General features: G+C 39.5%; 1 protein-coding gene across 1 annotated transcript in view; it reads right to left on the reverse strand.

The window, feature by feature from the left end:
* The window catches only part of FRK (fyn related Src family tyrosine kinase), a 97,726-nt gene extending 86,623 nt beyond the window's left edge, over nt 1-11,103 (reverse strand). The window contains exon 1 of the mRNA XM_040979987.1: nt 10,733-11,103. Within this exon, the coding sequence (XP_040835921.1) occupies nt 10,733-11,103 (371 nt within the window). The remainder of the gene's footprint in view (nt 1-10,732) is intronic.
* Between the last annotated feature and the right edge of the window lie 2,083 nt (nt 11,104-13,186).

Consider the following 13,186-nt stretch of genomic DNA (forward strand, 5'->3'; position numbering starts at 1 on the left):
ATGTAACCCATTATGTTCCCATCAAACAGCATTCGTGTTAAAAAAAAAAACACTTGTTTAATATATTTAAAGTACCTTTCTAATAAGACGCATAGTAATAAGTTCATAAGTCCTACTAGAGTTGGACACCATGACACAGCATGTTACACTGGCACTTGAGTGCCCCCAATCCACGTCAGAATATCTGGTTTGAGTTCCAACTACTCCGCTTCCAATCTAACTTCCTAAAAGGGGGATAAGTTCCTATCTTTGGCCTGGAACTCCTCTAGCTGTTCTACATTGAAGAAGTCAGCAAGCAGATGAAAAATATGTGTGTGTGTGTGTGTGTGTGTGTGTGTGTGTGTGTGTGTGTAAGAGAGGGAATGAGAAAAATTCTTTCAAATAAATATTAACTATTTTAAAATTTTAGAAAGCTGGAAAGTGAAATGTGAACATTACAAAACGTTTCTAGCAAGTATACTTCTTGAATTGCATCTTTTCTTTGCCATAAAAAAAACACACAACAATCATGAAAAAAAAGTTTTTTACTCATTTTACCTGAAAGACAGAAACCAGAGAGATGTACAAAAAGAAAGGAGAGAAAGAGACACTGTCCATCTGCTCGTTGACTTACCAAATGCCCTCAATAGGTGTGATTTTGCCTAAGCCAAAACCAGGAGCTGGGAACTCAATCTAGGTCTTCCAGGTGGGTGGCAGGGAGCCAAGCACTTGAACCATCACCTGCTGCCTCCGGAAGCATACATCAGAAGGAATGCTAGAACTGGAAGTGCAGCAGGGACTCTCCTTTAAGGGATCGAGTGTCTCAAGAAGCATCTTGTAGATTGTGCCAAACACCCCCCACTCAGAAAAAAAAACACTTCATTGAGAGATTTAGCATGGGTATAAACACATAATAAAATATGCAATATGAAGTTTTAAAAGCACAAATAAAATATTAAAGATTCTGACATGCAAATTAACTCAATTTTTAAAAAGAAAACCATCTAACAGAAACTTTGTAGAAGCAATTGACATGACAGAAGATTCTCACACAAGGGATGGCCTATTAAAGCTCTGAATTTAGCCAAATAAGCAATAAGGAGAGTAATACAGATCACATGACCTATATTTGCATGTATGCATTTTAGCAAAATTCTTCTGCTACATTAATCTTCAAAGGAACAGCCACACAAACTAATATTAAAGTTGCAGACTTCAGGAAAATAGCTGTAAGGAGCCTTGAAACATCATTAAAGATGCTATTAATCTACATAACTACTTTCCCTGGAGACACTGCCCCAGCCCTTTCAGTACTAAGGACTCACAAAGGCTGCAGAGAAATTAATAGTTAATTAGTAAGAAAATTAGCAAAAATAAGATAAAACTACTTTGGCAATGTTTTAGAGTGTAACAATGAAAATCTATTAATATTCAGCACAGTCAAACTTTGAGCATATATCAGCTAAAATGTCTTATATATGCAATAATTTGAGATTATGTGTGTTGACCATAAAACCTGAAATTATAAGTCTGTATCAACTCCATTAATTTTGTAAATTGGGTTTTGGTTTGCTATGCTTTTAGAAGCTCTGGCCAGGAATTCCTGTGCTTTAAATGTAACCATAGTATAGCATACCATGTATAAATGTGATTTCTAGATGTCATTTCAATGAGCTTTACAGTGTTTCTGGCTTTATGCTCGTTCCATATGACAAAGATTACCCAAATCTGCCCATAATTCCTCAGTATTTTCTCTCCAGAGGTAGATTAGCACAACTAATTTCCGGGAGCCTGGAAATTACACTACTATAACTGTGAGTATAACCAAAAATTAAGGTATGAATAATACATTGAAAAAAAGAATGCAAAACAATGTATACCTTTCATTTAAGTTTTCCTGGTTGGTAAAGAAGCAACTCAGAAACATCTGAAGAAAAGAAGTGGCCCTCTCAGTTGTACAATGAAAGACCTGAGATTTGCAGTAATAGTTATTTTAGTTGTCCATTTATAGTCAATGGCTGTCTTATATAGGCATCACATTAAGGTTATGGGTGAGGCACTGTCTCCTCTTCCCATGACCCCACATCCACAGCTCACAGTCTTGCAAAAAAAACAATAAACAGATTTACAATGATGGTAAAAAGAACTAAACGCTCTAAGCAGAAAAACTTCCTACAGTCTAGAATGTTAGGAAAGGCTTGGTGAGGAACAACTAGGCCTGAAGAATGGGACAGAGCTGGTCTCAAGGGAAAGAAGACTACAGGCATATGGAAGAGCCGACTGAAGGATTACTCACGTGGGGAAGACTTGTTATAGGGAAAGATTGTTGTGATATTAGATTACTGTGGGGGTATACAAAGTATAATCTACTGGACAAAGTAAAGGAAAAACTGCCAACTATAGATCACACAGCAATAATAATAATATCAAAGCTACTAAGCTTTTCCACCATGCCAGGATCTCCACAGATCATCCTTTCTTCACAGTCTCACCAATGTCACATAACAATCCTGTGAGACAGGTGTCAGTGTCGTTCCTATTTTCCAGACAGAAGCTGAGGTACAGGAGTCAATAACCCCGTCCTGTGCATCCTTAAGCATTCCACATCACATTTAAAATAAAACCCTCTGCCACTAAAGGCTGCAACTTGCGAAAATATCTACGGGAATGGCTGGTTTTGTTTTCAAATAAATCATGTGGATTCTCACCAAGGTATCGGTAGTAGGAAAATCTATAGCAAATTTTCTGAGCTAACGATTAGACATAGTTAATTAAGGAAAGTATTTTTCTTCGTTGTTTGTTTTGTGTTCCTGTTTCAGGAACTCCAAACGTAATTTAAGTGTACAGTACTTAGCAGTACCTAGCAAACTTTCATCCGATGTTACTCTACAGAAAGTTCATTTACTTCAATTATCAACAAGTAACAATGTATTTTCAGAGACCAACCAAGGATTAAAATGAATTCACTTTAACAAAAATAAGTCAGTAGAATTCTTTATTTATTTGAAGGACAAATTTACAGAGAGAAGAGAAACAGAAAGAATCTTCCATTTGCTCTTTCACTCCCAAAATGGCCACAAAGGCTGGGACTGAACCAGACTGAACCCAGCATCTTCTTCCTGATCTTACATTTGGATGGAGAGATCCAAGTATTTGGGTCATGTTCTGTTACTTTCCCATGCAAATTAGCAGAGTATTATTATTATTGTTACTATTAGTATTTTTGTTATCGCTATTAAAAAATAAGGGGGTTGCAGACCCAGGTGGGCCTCCAGTTAAAGTGGAGAGGGTCAGGGTCATGGGGAAGGTAGGTGAGAAAAATATTCCAGCTTTTCCTCCTATGAGAAATTTAGGTTCTAATCTTCATGGCTGAAGCTCAGAAGCCTGAGAATGGTATAATAGTCTTTCCATCATTACCAATTTGTTGAAAGCCCCCGCTTTCCCAAAATAATTAAGACTTTACTAAAAAAATTAAAGGTGGTTCTGAATAATACAATGCAATTGAAACCTCTCAAAAGCATTTTCAATTTTATTACTTTTCATAAAAAGATGACTAACTCATGGTAATGATTCCATGTCACTTCATTATTTCTCAAAGGAATTTTGAGATTCATACAATCAAGATTTACTGCTATGAATTATTTTACTGCTATTATATTTACTGCTATTAATTGTTTTAAACTTTAACTTATTAAACTTTAACTGATTTCAATGCCATTCAATTGGTTCCTCTATCTTCACTTTCCCTTATTTTTCATTATTAAAAAGTATTTCCATTGTGAATTATCGTTTTCCTTGAACTTGGTGACATTTGGCCTAGCAGCTAAGATGTCTGAATCCTAACTAGCTGCTTGGGGTCAGTGCCAGCTCTAGCTCCTGACCCCATCTTTGTGCTATTGCAGATCCTGGGGAACAACAGTTGTTGATGGCTCTACTCGTTGGGTTCCATCACTCACACGAAGAAATGGCCAGTGTTCCGGGCTACCAGCTCTGGCCAGACCCAACCACAGTTTCGCTGGCATGTAGGGAATGGACCTGTAACCTATGCGCTTTCTTTCCTTCTTTCCTTTTGCCTCTCAAATTTAAAAATAGGGATAATTTACATAAAAATTTACAGTATAACTTATTTACCAATTTACAGAAACATAGTATAGTTACATTAACTGGAATTTTAATAGTATGCCTAAAATGAAAGCTTTTGACAAATTATTTTAGCAACATATTTGTCAAATTGTTATTTTATCTCATGACAAATAACATAATGACAAATGAGTCAAAGGACAGAGAAAGTAAAATATGCCACAATTCCATAGATAATGTATGGAAATCATTTCATAACAGATTTTCCTAATTAATTCCAAGATATCTAAATGTGACTTTGGTTGACTGAAATTATTTTCATAAAAATTTTATCTTAGATCTAAAAAAACCTTTCATTTGATAGGCAACCATATGTGTATTTATAAGGTATCTTACTTATATATATAAATCTTATTTTAATTTTTATAACTATAGTATGCAAACATAATCCATCTTAGTGCATAGACAGTAAAAATGAATTATTTAATAATTCTGTAAATTTAGTCTTCTTTGCAAACTAACACAAAGAGAAAGAAAGAATTTGGATGAAGAATTGTTCTAACTGTCCATATGTGTTTTCTAGTATGAGAGCTGGAACTGGGGGTGGGCTAGTCTGGGGGCAAGCCTGGATGGGCTGGGCTTCCAACCTACAAGCATGCATAAGAACCAGAATGTATATAGGCCAGCTAAGCTAGGCTGCAGCGCCAGCTGGCAAGTGCTGGGACCAGGTGTAAGTCATGTCAGGCTAGACTGCAATACCCCCTGACATGTTCAAGATCCAGGACTGGGCACATGCCTGGCAGGGGAACTGTGGACATTCCCCTGCTAGGCTGTACTTATCATAGGTGAACATCAGAACCAGGGCTGGAGGCAGGCAGGCTAGACAAGGTGGCAGCACCTATTGGCATATATGAGGGCAAGATCTGGAGGTGGGTTTGGCTGAGCTGCACTGCAGCAGGCAAGAGTATTTACCAGCACCAAATAGGATATAGGCTGGACTGGGCTAGGCCCCAGCAGGGGTTGGCACTTGCAAACACTAGGGCTGGGCGAGGACCTAGTGGAAGTTACTGGGGGTCAACCCAACTGTGCTGTGGTACACTCATATGAGCAAGGACCAGGTCTATGGCAGGCTGGCTGGGTTGGGCTGCAGCACCTGCTGATTTGTGTGAGATATGGGGCTGGCATGGAACTGAGCACACAGTTGCATCCACTGGAATGTAGATGGCTGGTGCAAGTAACACACCAAATCAGATCCTTCACTGACTGGCACACACAACAGTTAAGTCTGAGGTCAGCCCAGGTGAGGGTTTTTGGTGGACTCCCCAAAATATACCACTGGACTTAGACCCTAGCCACAGAGAAAAGCACAGAGTTCCGGTCTGACATTGGAGTAGATGTGTCGGGACTGAGCCTCCTCAGTTGCTGATGCTTATGCAGCATGTCTAGTTGCACATGGGAGACATGATGGCCAACTCCTCTTGGGCAGTAGGGGATGTCAACTACTTCAGATGATGGAAAGCAGAACAGGTGGGACCACTCTCCTCGCCAAGCTTTGCAGCATGTTCCTGCACTTAGGTGTACTTGGGTCAACCAACAGACCTTGGAGCAATGAAACCAACAATTTCTCAGAACTAACAAAACCACTCAGGTAACACCCTCAAACCCTCTTCCCCACACCAGGGTCTCTAAGGCATCTTTAACTGACTGTGCCTGTCTCTGGGTGCTGATGTGGTTTGATAGCAAGGAGCTGTCCCCTCCCCCACCTCTCCTGCAAACTAAGGAGAAAAAAAAATCTGAAACATCTGTCTTACCCACCTTCCGCCATACCTGACTTCAATCATTTAATTCTTTTGATCACTTTGTCCTAAAATGGTAAAATGAGACTATGCAACTTGAAATAAAACATACACCTTTTTAGGCCAAACAATGACATTAAATTAGATAAAATCTTAAAGGAATGCTAATCTGACACCTGATACATCAAAGTGGAAAGTATGGCCTAAATAGGTGGGGAAAAACTGCATTACTTTTAAATTTCGTAGTATCTTAACATTTATCCCACAAGCATAGACTAACAACAGAATTATGTTAGCCACATTCATTTCTATATTCTTTTTCAAGAGTTCCTCAAGTGGTAAAGAATTAGAAACAATTTACCTTTATGAGATAATAAAAAAAAAAAAACAGACAGAAAAGCACTTCACAAAATATTATACTTTCTGTCTGCTTAATGCTGCAACAAGAAATAAGCACATCATTGTATTTCAGTATGGTGACTCCACCAGCCCTCCTCTACATAGAGTGTGCCATCTTTAAGTTCAGGGATACAAAAACCTTCTGGAAGTACTTGTCAACATAAAGCCACATTATACATTCAATGAAGCAAATATTAACTCCTCTGACATCTATCTAGCACCATACCAGACTTGTGGAATGGATTCCAAACAAAAATACTGATTTTTATGCAAGAACAGGCACAGAAAGTAACATAGAAAAATATGTGGCTTATTAAAAAAATAAAATTCAAAAAACATTCTAGGGTTTTAAGTTTCTCTTTCAATTTAACTTTTCTTCATTTGAAAACCAGAGAGAGAGACACACACAGAGACAGAATTTCCCATGTGTTGCTTCACTCCCCACATCCCTGCAACGACAGCAGCCAAGGCAGGGCCAAAGCAAAAGCCAGGAATAAAATTCTGCCCTCCCAGGTAAGGAGACAAAAACCCAGGGTTGTATTTCAGTGTCATTACCATAACTGAGGAACCTTCCAGGTTGGCTCTTTGGTGCAGTGGTTGGAATGCCACTTGGGACTACAGGTGAAGTGATTAGAATGCAACTGGGTTTAAGTCCCAGCAGCACTTCGAATTTCCGTTTTCTGATAATGTGTGCCCTGGGAGGCAACAGGTAATTGCTCAAGTACTTGGGTCTCTGCCACCCAGGTGGGAGACTCAAACTACAGTCCTGGCTCCCAGTTTTGGCCTGGCCCAGACATAGCTGTTGGTGTACATTTGAGGACTGAACCAAGAGATGGAAGATTCTATTTCTGCCTACCTCTATATCTGTATCTGTCTCTGACAGTGTCTTTGTCTACCTTTCAAATCAGGAAGGGACAGAGGGAAGAAGGGAAGAATAAAGGAAATGAAGAGACTTAACAATAAATTCTTTAAAAATAATAATGTTTTTTGCCTATAGAGTCCAAGTTTTTCAAACACAAATCATCAGTTGCTGGCTTATATGCTTATATTCACTCTACTCCCCTGCAATCAATCTCCTTTCCAAGAGGCTGAACTGACCTAATCTCTGATCCAAGTTAAATTTAACATAACAATGCATGGACAGCAGCTGAGGCACACAGTTCAGGAGACAACTTAAATTGTTTGTAGTAAAATATTGCAGTTAAATTATACTACCACTGATCATTTTGCTTTTCAACAGTGTTTTACAGCACTTGATTTTTTTTTAACTATAAAAGAAACAGAACATAAAGCCATTGTTCCTGGCTGCAACATCCATATGTAATTTCCATGCCATTATTTTCTGGGTGAACTTGAACTGTACCTTGAGAACACTGTGAATAAAACATGAAGGCACTTCAAAAAGTTTGTGGGGAATGTGCATGGATAACACATATTTAAAAGAGAATTTGGGATAATAAGACCAGAACTACAAGGTGTTTAAGGGAGCCTAAATTGAAAATGTGGAAGAAAATTCATCTATAAAAGGATATAGCAATAAAGTTGAAAATAAATGTGAAGACTTTTCATAAAAACAAATCCTTAAGAATTAGCCTACTATAAATCATTTAGTGTAACCTACTAAGAAAAAGTAAAACATTTCTGTGTGAAATGATAATAATTAAACTGGTTTCTTTTACAAAAGTCTGGCCCTTTTTTAACATCACTACTCCCAAGCATTAAAAAAGCAAATGGGGCCAGGCACAGTGGCCTAGCAGCTAAAGTCCTTGCCTTGCAAGCACCAGAATCCCGTATGGGCACCGGTTCTAATCCCAGCAGCCTCACTTCACATACAGCTCCCTGCTTGTGGCCTGGGAAAACAGAAGAGGATGGCCCAAAGCCTTAGGCCCATGTGGGAGACCCAGAAGAGGCTCCAGGCTTCTGGCTTGGGATTGGTTCAGCTCCAGCCATTGCGGCCACTTGGGGAGTCAATCATCGGACAGAAGGTCTTCCTCTCTGTCTCTCCTCTCTGTAAATCTGAATTTCCAATAAAAAATAAAAATAAATCTTAAAAAAAAAGCAAACAAACCAAAAAATAAAACCTACAAGTGATTTGTTCTGACATTATTAATTTCAATGTTTCATATTAATGTAAGCCAAGAACTGAGGCATAAACAGATGAATACAAGTATAAATTGCATTAAACTGGTCTAATTAGGAAAAAATGACTTTCTTTAGTTTACCATTGCCTACACACCTCATAACTATAGATATAAGCAATAGTCTTTCCTCAATTCTGTTTACTGAGCTCACTGTATAAGTTACATTAACTCCCATGGTATTCAGGAAGAAATGGAAAACCTATGTTTTAGAAAACTTGGGAAAGGAAAAAACTAAAATAAATTGTTTTTTATAATTCCTCATGCATTAAGGCACTCTGTGACCTGTTCACATGCCCTCACTCAGAAGACCGGTAAGTTAAAATCATTCCTAATTGAAGGGGAGTGGAATTCTGGAGACTAATTTCTTGTACCAATAGAGAAGCAGTCGAACTGAATCATGGCAATAAGCTTGCACAGTCAGCTATGTTCCCAGCTGAAGCCCATGGTGTACACTTCAAAGCACACAAGAGGGCTGTCTCGACCAGGAGGCTGAGTGGCTGCATGTTCTGGGCCCTGTTTTCCCCACTGGATAGGAAGTTCCCAGGGGAAGCTCACTCAGTGATCTACAACAGCTGAGACAGATGGAAACATTACTGAGAACCAATTCCAAGAAGAAAGTTCAGGAGTTACATACACAGGGAAAAAGTGTTGTTGGTAGCGGATGGCCTCTGTGAATTAAAAAATAACTACAATATTCTAGTTACATTATCTTGTGTTGGCAAGCAAAGAAACTCTAAATTAGAAATGATACTACAGTCAAGTATTTATCCCCAAAGTGAACATTTTTTTGGACTGCATGTCTTATTTAAGCCCACTGCTTTCTTCAGCATTTAAATTATAATTTAACATGGATATCGCTGAACCCATGCACATAAAACTTGAGAGTTTGTATTCCCAGGTAAGCAGGAATGCCAGGAACCTAGGCAATCTTAGAGCCCTTAGAAAAGAAGAAATAGAAATCATAAGCAGAATAGAATTAAAACCAGTAGATTATGAACTCAAGGTATCGAAAGTTAATAATATTTATCCTAATATCTGTCACCTTGACTATAAACATACATAATGCTATTTATTTCACAGAAATCATGTAATAATGAAGACATAAATATACATATGAAAACATCCAAGGAATAAATAAATGTTTTATAAATTATCATAAAAACAAATATGCACACAGCTGATTTAAAAATCCTTAATTTATGCTAAAGGAGAAATAGATATTTTCACATTTTTGTGATTTTTTTTTAATGGATTGAACCAGAACATGAGTGAATTCCCAATGATTCCTCCTTTTAGGAAACATTCTAGAAAATGACTCCATTTCCTGGGGGACATTTCCCATTGCTATGTTTCACTGGGATCAGGCCTCAACAAGGCTGGAGCCAATATCATTTCCCACCTGTTCCCCAACTCTCCAGATAGAAAGTATCCATTGTAAAGACTATACTTCTCCCATATTTCAATTTATACTGTCAATAGACTTTCTCCCTTTCCACTTCACATTCCCATTACTGGGAAGTGGAATGAAGGACAAGAAGATACAAGAGGGAGCGAGAGCAAAGGTGAAAAGAATGTTTGGATGGATGAAGCAAGTAAATATATAAACCTTTCCTCTTTTGTTCTACTGCAATTCACAGGATTTTTTTAATACCAAGATAAAGTCTTTATCTCCTCTCTTGGGTGATGCTTGCATTATTATTTTAGTTGTTAAAATTTACTAAACGACTGTAGCTGGCCAGTTTCTAATCACAATTTGGGGAAAAAAACAATTTGGGGAACACACTTCAAAATTTATGAATCAGTGAAAAATATTTGCAATGACTACACTGAGAAATCAGCACTGCCTAGAAGCGATTTTGTACATCAGTCATGTGTGCACCTATCAGACTGAAGGGGATTAGGCCTAGGGGTGAAGTTGACCTGCCACCCTGGAATGCTTTAAAGGTTAAAAAAAATACGAAGTTGGACTTTAGATTCAAAAGTGTGGTTTAGGGAAATCTCACAATTTATCTGGAAATGAAATGCAATTGTGTTGTGAAACTGATACGGTATGAGTTATCTTACGGTCAAATGATGTAGAGTAGTACATGCACATTTGGTTTATTTTGACTAAATCACCCAGGGCCTATGGGTATGAATGCTGTAACTAAAGACGTTTCAACAACAATCACCTGCCAGTTGCAATGCATTTATCCTAAGTAGTGCTTGAATTAGTAGATTCTTACCAATACTTCCCCATACTTTCTAAGCAGTTAGTTCTTTGTAATTGAGGGGAATGTAGATGGGCGAGAAAGAAAGCCAGAGTTGAGAAACCAAGTGTGGGTTTATATTACTCACGGCTCTGCTTGCAGGCTTCTGTCCTCTGCCACATAGTTAGAAGGAATATAGCCCTGCAGCTGCTGGCCGAAGCCATCTGCCCGTTTTTCCAAATGTCTGGCCAACCACCAGCCCTCATGGGAAGTGTCCAAGACTTGGAGCTTGTCGCCAGCACGGAAGCTGAGGTCCTCTGCAGTTCGAGCTTGGTAATCAAACAGAGCCACATAGTATTTGCCATGGCTTCTCTCGGGCTCCTTCTTTTGTGGCCGAGGGATTTCTGGGGAGAAACGAGCTCCTGGATTCTCAATCACCACTGGCTTGTCCTCTTCCCGGGACAAGCAGGGAAGACAGGGCTCTAAGTATTCCCAGAGCCTTAGAACCACGTTGCCCATTGTGCCCAGGTGGAGGTTAAGGGAGAGGATCTTCTCCCTCTCCTCTCAGTCTAGGTAGATCCACTTTTTATTCTTCCTCATCAGCACCACCTTCCCACACTTTGAGGGTATTCAAAGTTCTTTCCAACAGAGTCCAGCAGATGTGGCTACAGCAAGCTTTCCCTAGAGAGCCACCAGCCACCACTTGATTTTTGTGACAGTGGCTGTTGCCCCACAGCCAAATGGTGGGAGCCGGCAACTGCTCTGTAGAAAATGCCTTTGCTTCTTACCTGCTTAGGAATCCCACAGCAAAAAATCAATACAAGTAAGAAGGCTTTGCATAGGAAAACACTGCAGAACAGAAAACAGCCATCTTGCCTTTTGTCCCAAGAAAAAGTTAACAGGAGAAAGATGCAGACGCCCAATAAAACTGCCACAGCTTGCCTTTGCAAGGAGTCTGCTGCTTCTGCGCCTGGTGTTTGACCCGTCTTGATCCGGATTGCTCTTTCCTCCTTGCTAATGAATAACCAAGCAGCCCAAGCTATTGCCTTTAACATGCTGAACTATGTGCAGACTGTAACAACTGCCCTTTACTTCCTGGTTTCTGTTTGTCTGATCTAAATGGGATTCCCGTCCTCTTCACCCCTCCCTTTTCCCACACCCAAGACAGACAGCCCCCTTAAAGGGGAGCCAAAGTGTTAAACTAGCTGTCAAAACCCGTATTCATTTCATTTCATGTTGTGTAAACAAGCCAGCCCGGGTACCTGCCTCACAAACGTTCCCAAGACCAAAATTCCGGGCAGGGATACACACCTCCCCCACCCCCTACACACACAAATGTGAGTAGGATTGCTTTGCCATCACTACAGGAAATGCAAACGACAAATAGCACTATTTAGGTGTTTGTTGCCAGACACAGGGCAACTGAGAATGAACCACCGAGTCCCTGCTTTTGTTCATCGCTAGGTATGGATTTTGACAGTCTCAAAGAACATTCTGAAAAACTATGAAAGCAGCTGATGAAAACGCTGAGAACCTGAAACACTGCCTTTTCCCACATTTAATTTCCCATCCATGAAATACTATTTCTCTCTCTCTCTCACTCACATTCTCTCTCTCATATGCACACACAGTAACTGAGAAAAGGTAGAAGGGGTCTTTAAGTGCTGCTGCAGAAGCTGCACAAGTCTGTGCTAGTTGCTACTTGTTGGTAGCAGTTCTGGAATGAACTAGACTGCAATCAGGACAGCCAAACAGACAGAAAAGGGGGGATTTTGCTCCCCTTCCCTTAATTTGAGACCTCTGTCTCACAAGTCTGGCCCTGGATCACAAGTCTGGACAGATGAATGCACTGCCATTTGGACCAGCTGAAAGCACTGCATCATTGTTTATGACTTGTCACTTGTTCTTTGTATATTATTTTTAAATTTCCATCTAGGAAGGATGCTTGCACTGGGTGGCTTGTGCTTTCTGATGGTGGCTGTGCTGCTCTCTGGTTAGAGCATGTAGTTGGTGACCAAGGCCTCTGGTCTGAGATAAACCATACTCCCAGTAGGTGCTGAGCCTGACCCATAGGCGGTCACTGACCATGGCTGCGACCAGATGTGCAAGCTACTACGTTTAGCTAGCTGAGACATGAAGCCTCAAGTAAAGCAAGGTTTTCATGTCTACCAAAATTTGCCTTTAGTCGTGACTGCTACAGACCAAGATGACAAGAACCTATGTTAATATTGTACATAAACACTACTACTCAGAAAGAACAAGAGACAATCATGCCCTTGTATCTCCAGGCCTTGGAGGATCTCCTTACAGAGAAATCAAAATCAGTCAAGTTAACGATTTACTAGATGGTCTAGCTAAACAAAGTAAACAAAAATAATGTAAATGACTTGACATTCTGAAATCTGATTGTTGTTTATAACCCTTGTTTTTATAGCTGAGGAACAATATTTTTTCTATTGAATTCGCTGTTCAACAGAGGATTAAGTTTATGAATATAAAATAAATGGAAAGTATGTCACTGCAAACATTAAGAGAAATAAAAAGGAAGTAGGAGGGTGGGAGAGCAGGAAGCAGGAAGGGAAGAGTGGGAAGTATCATTTTA

Source organism: Ochotona curzoniae, unplaced genomic scaffold, assembly GCF_017591425.1.
Source record: "Ochotona curzoniae isolate NIBS_2020 unplaced genomic scaffold, NIBS_Ocur_1.0 contig_3368, whole genome shotgun sequence".
Taxonomy (NCBI): domain Eukaryota; kingdom Metazoa; phylum Chordata; class Mammalia; order Lagomorpha; family Ochotonidae; genus Ochotona; species Ochotona curzoniae.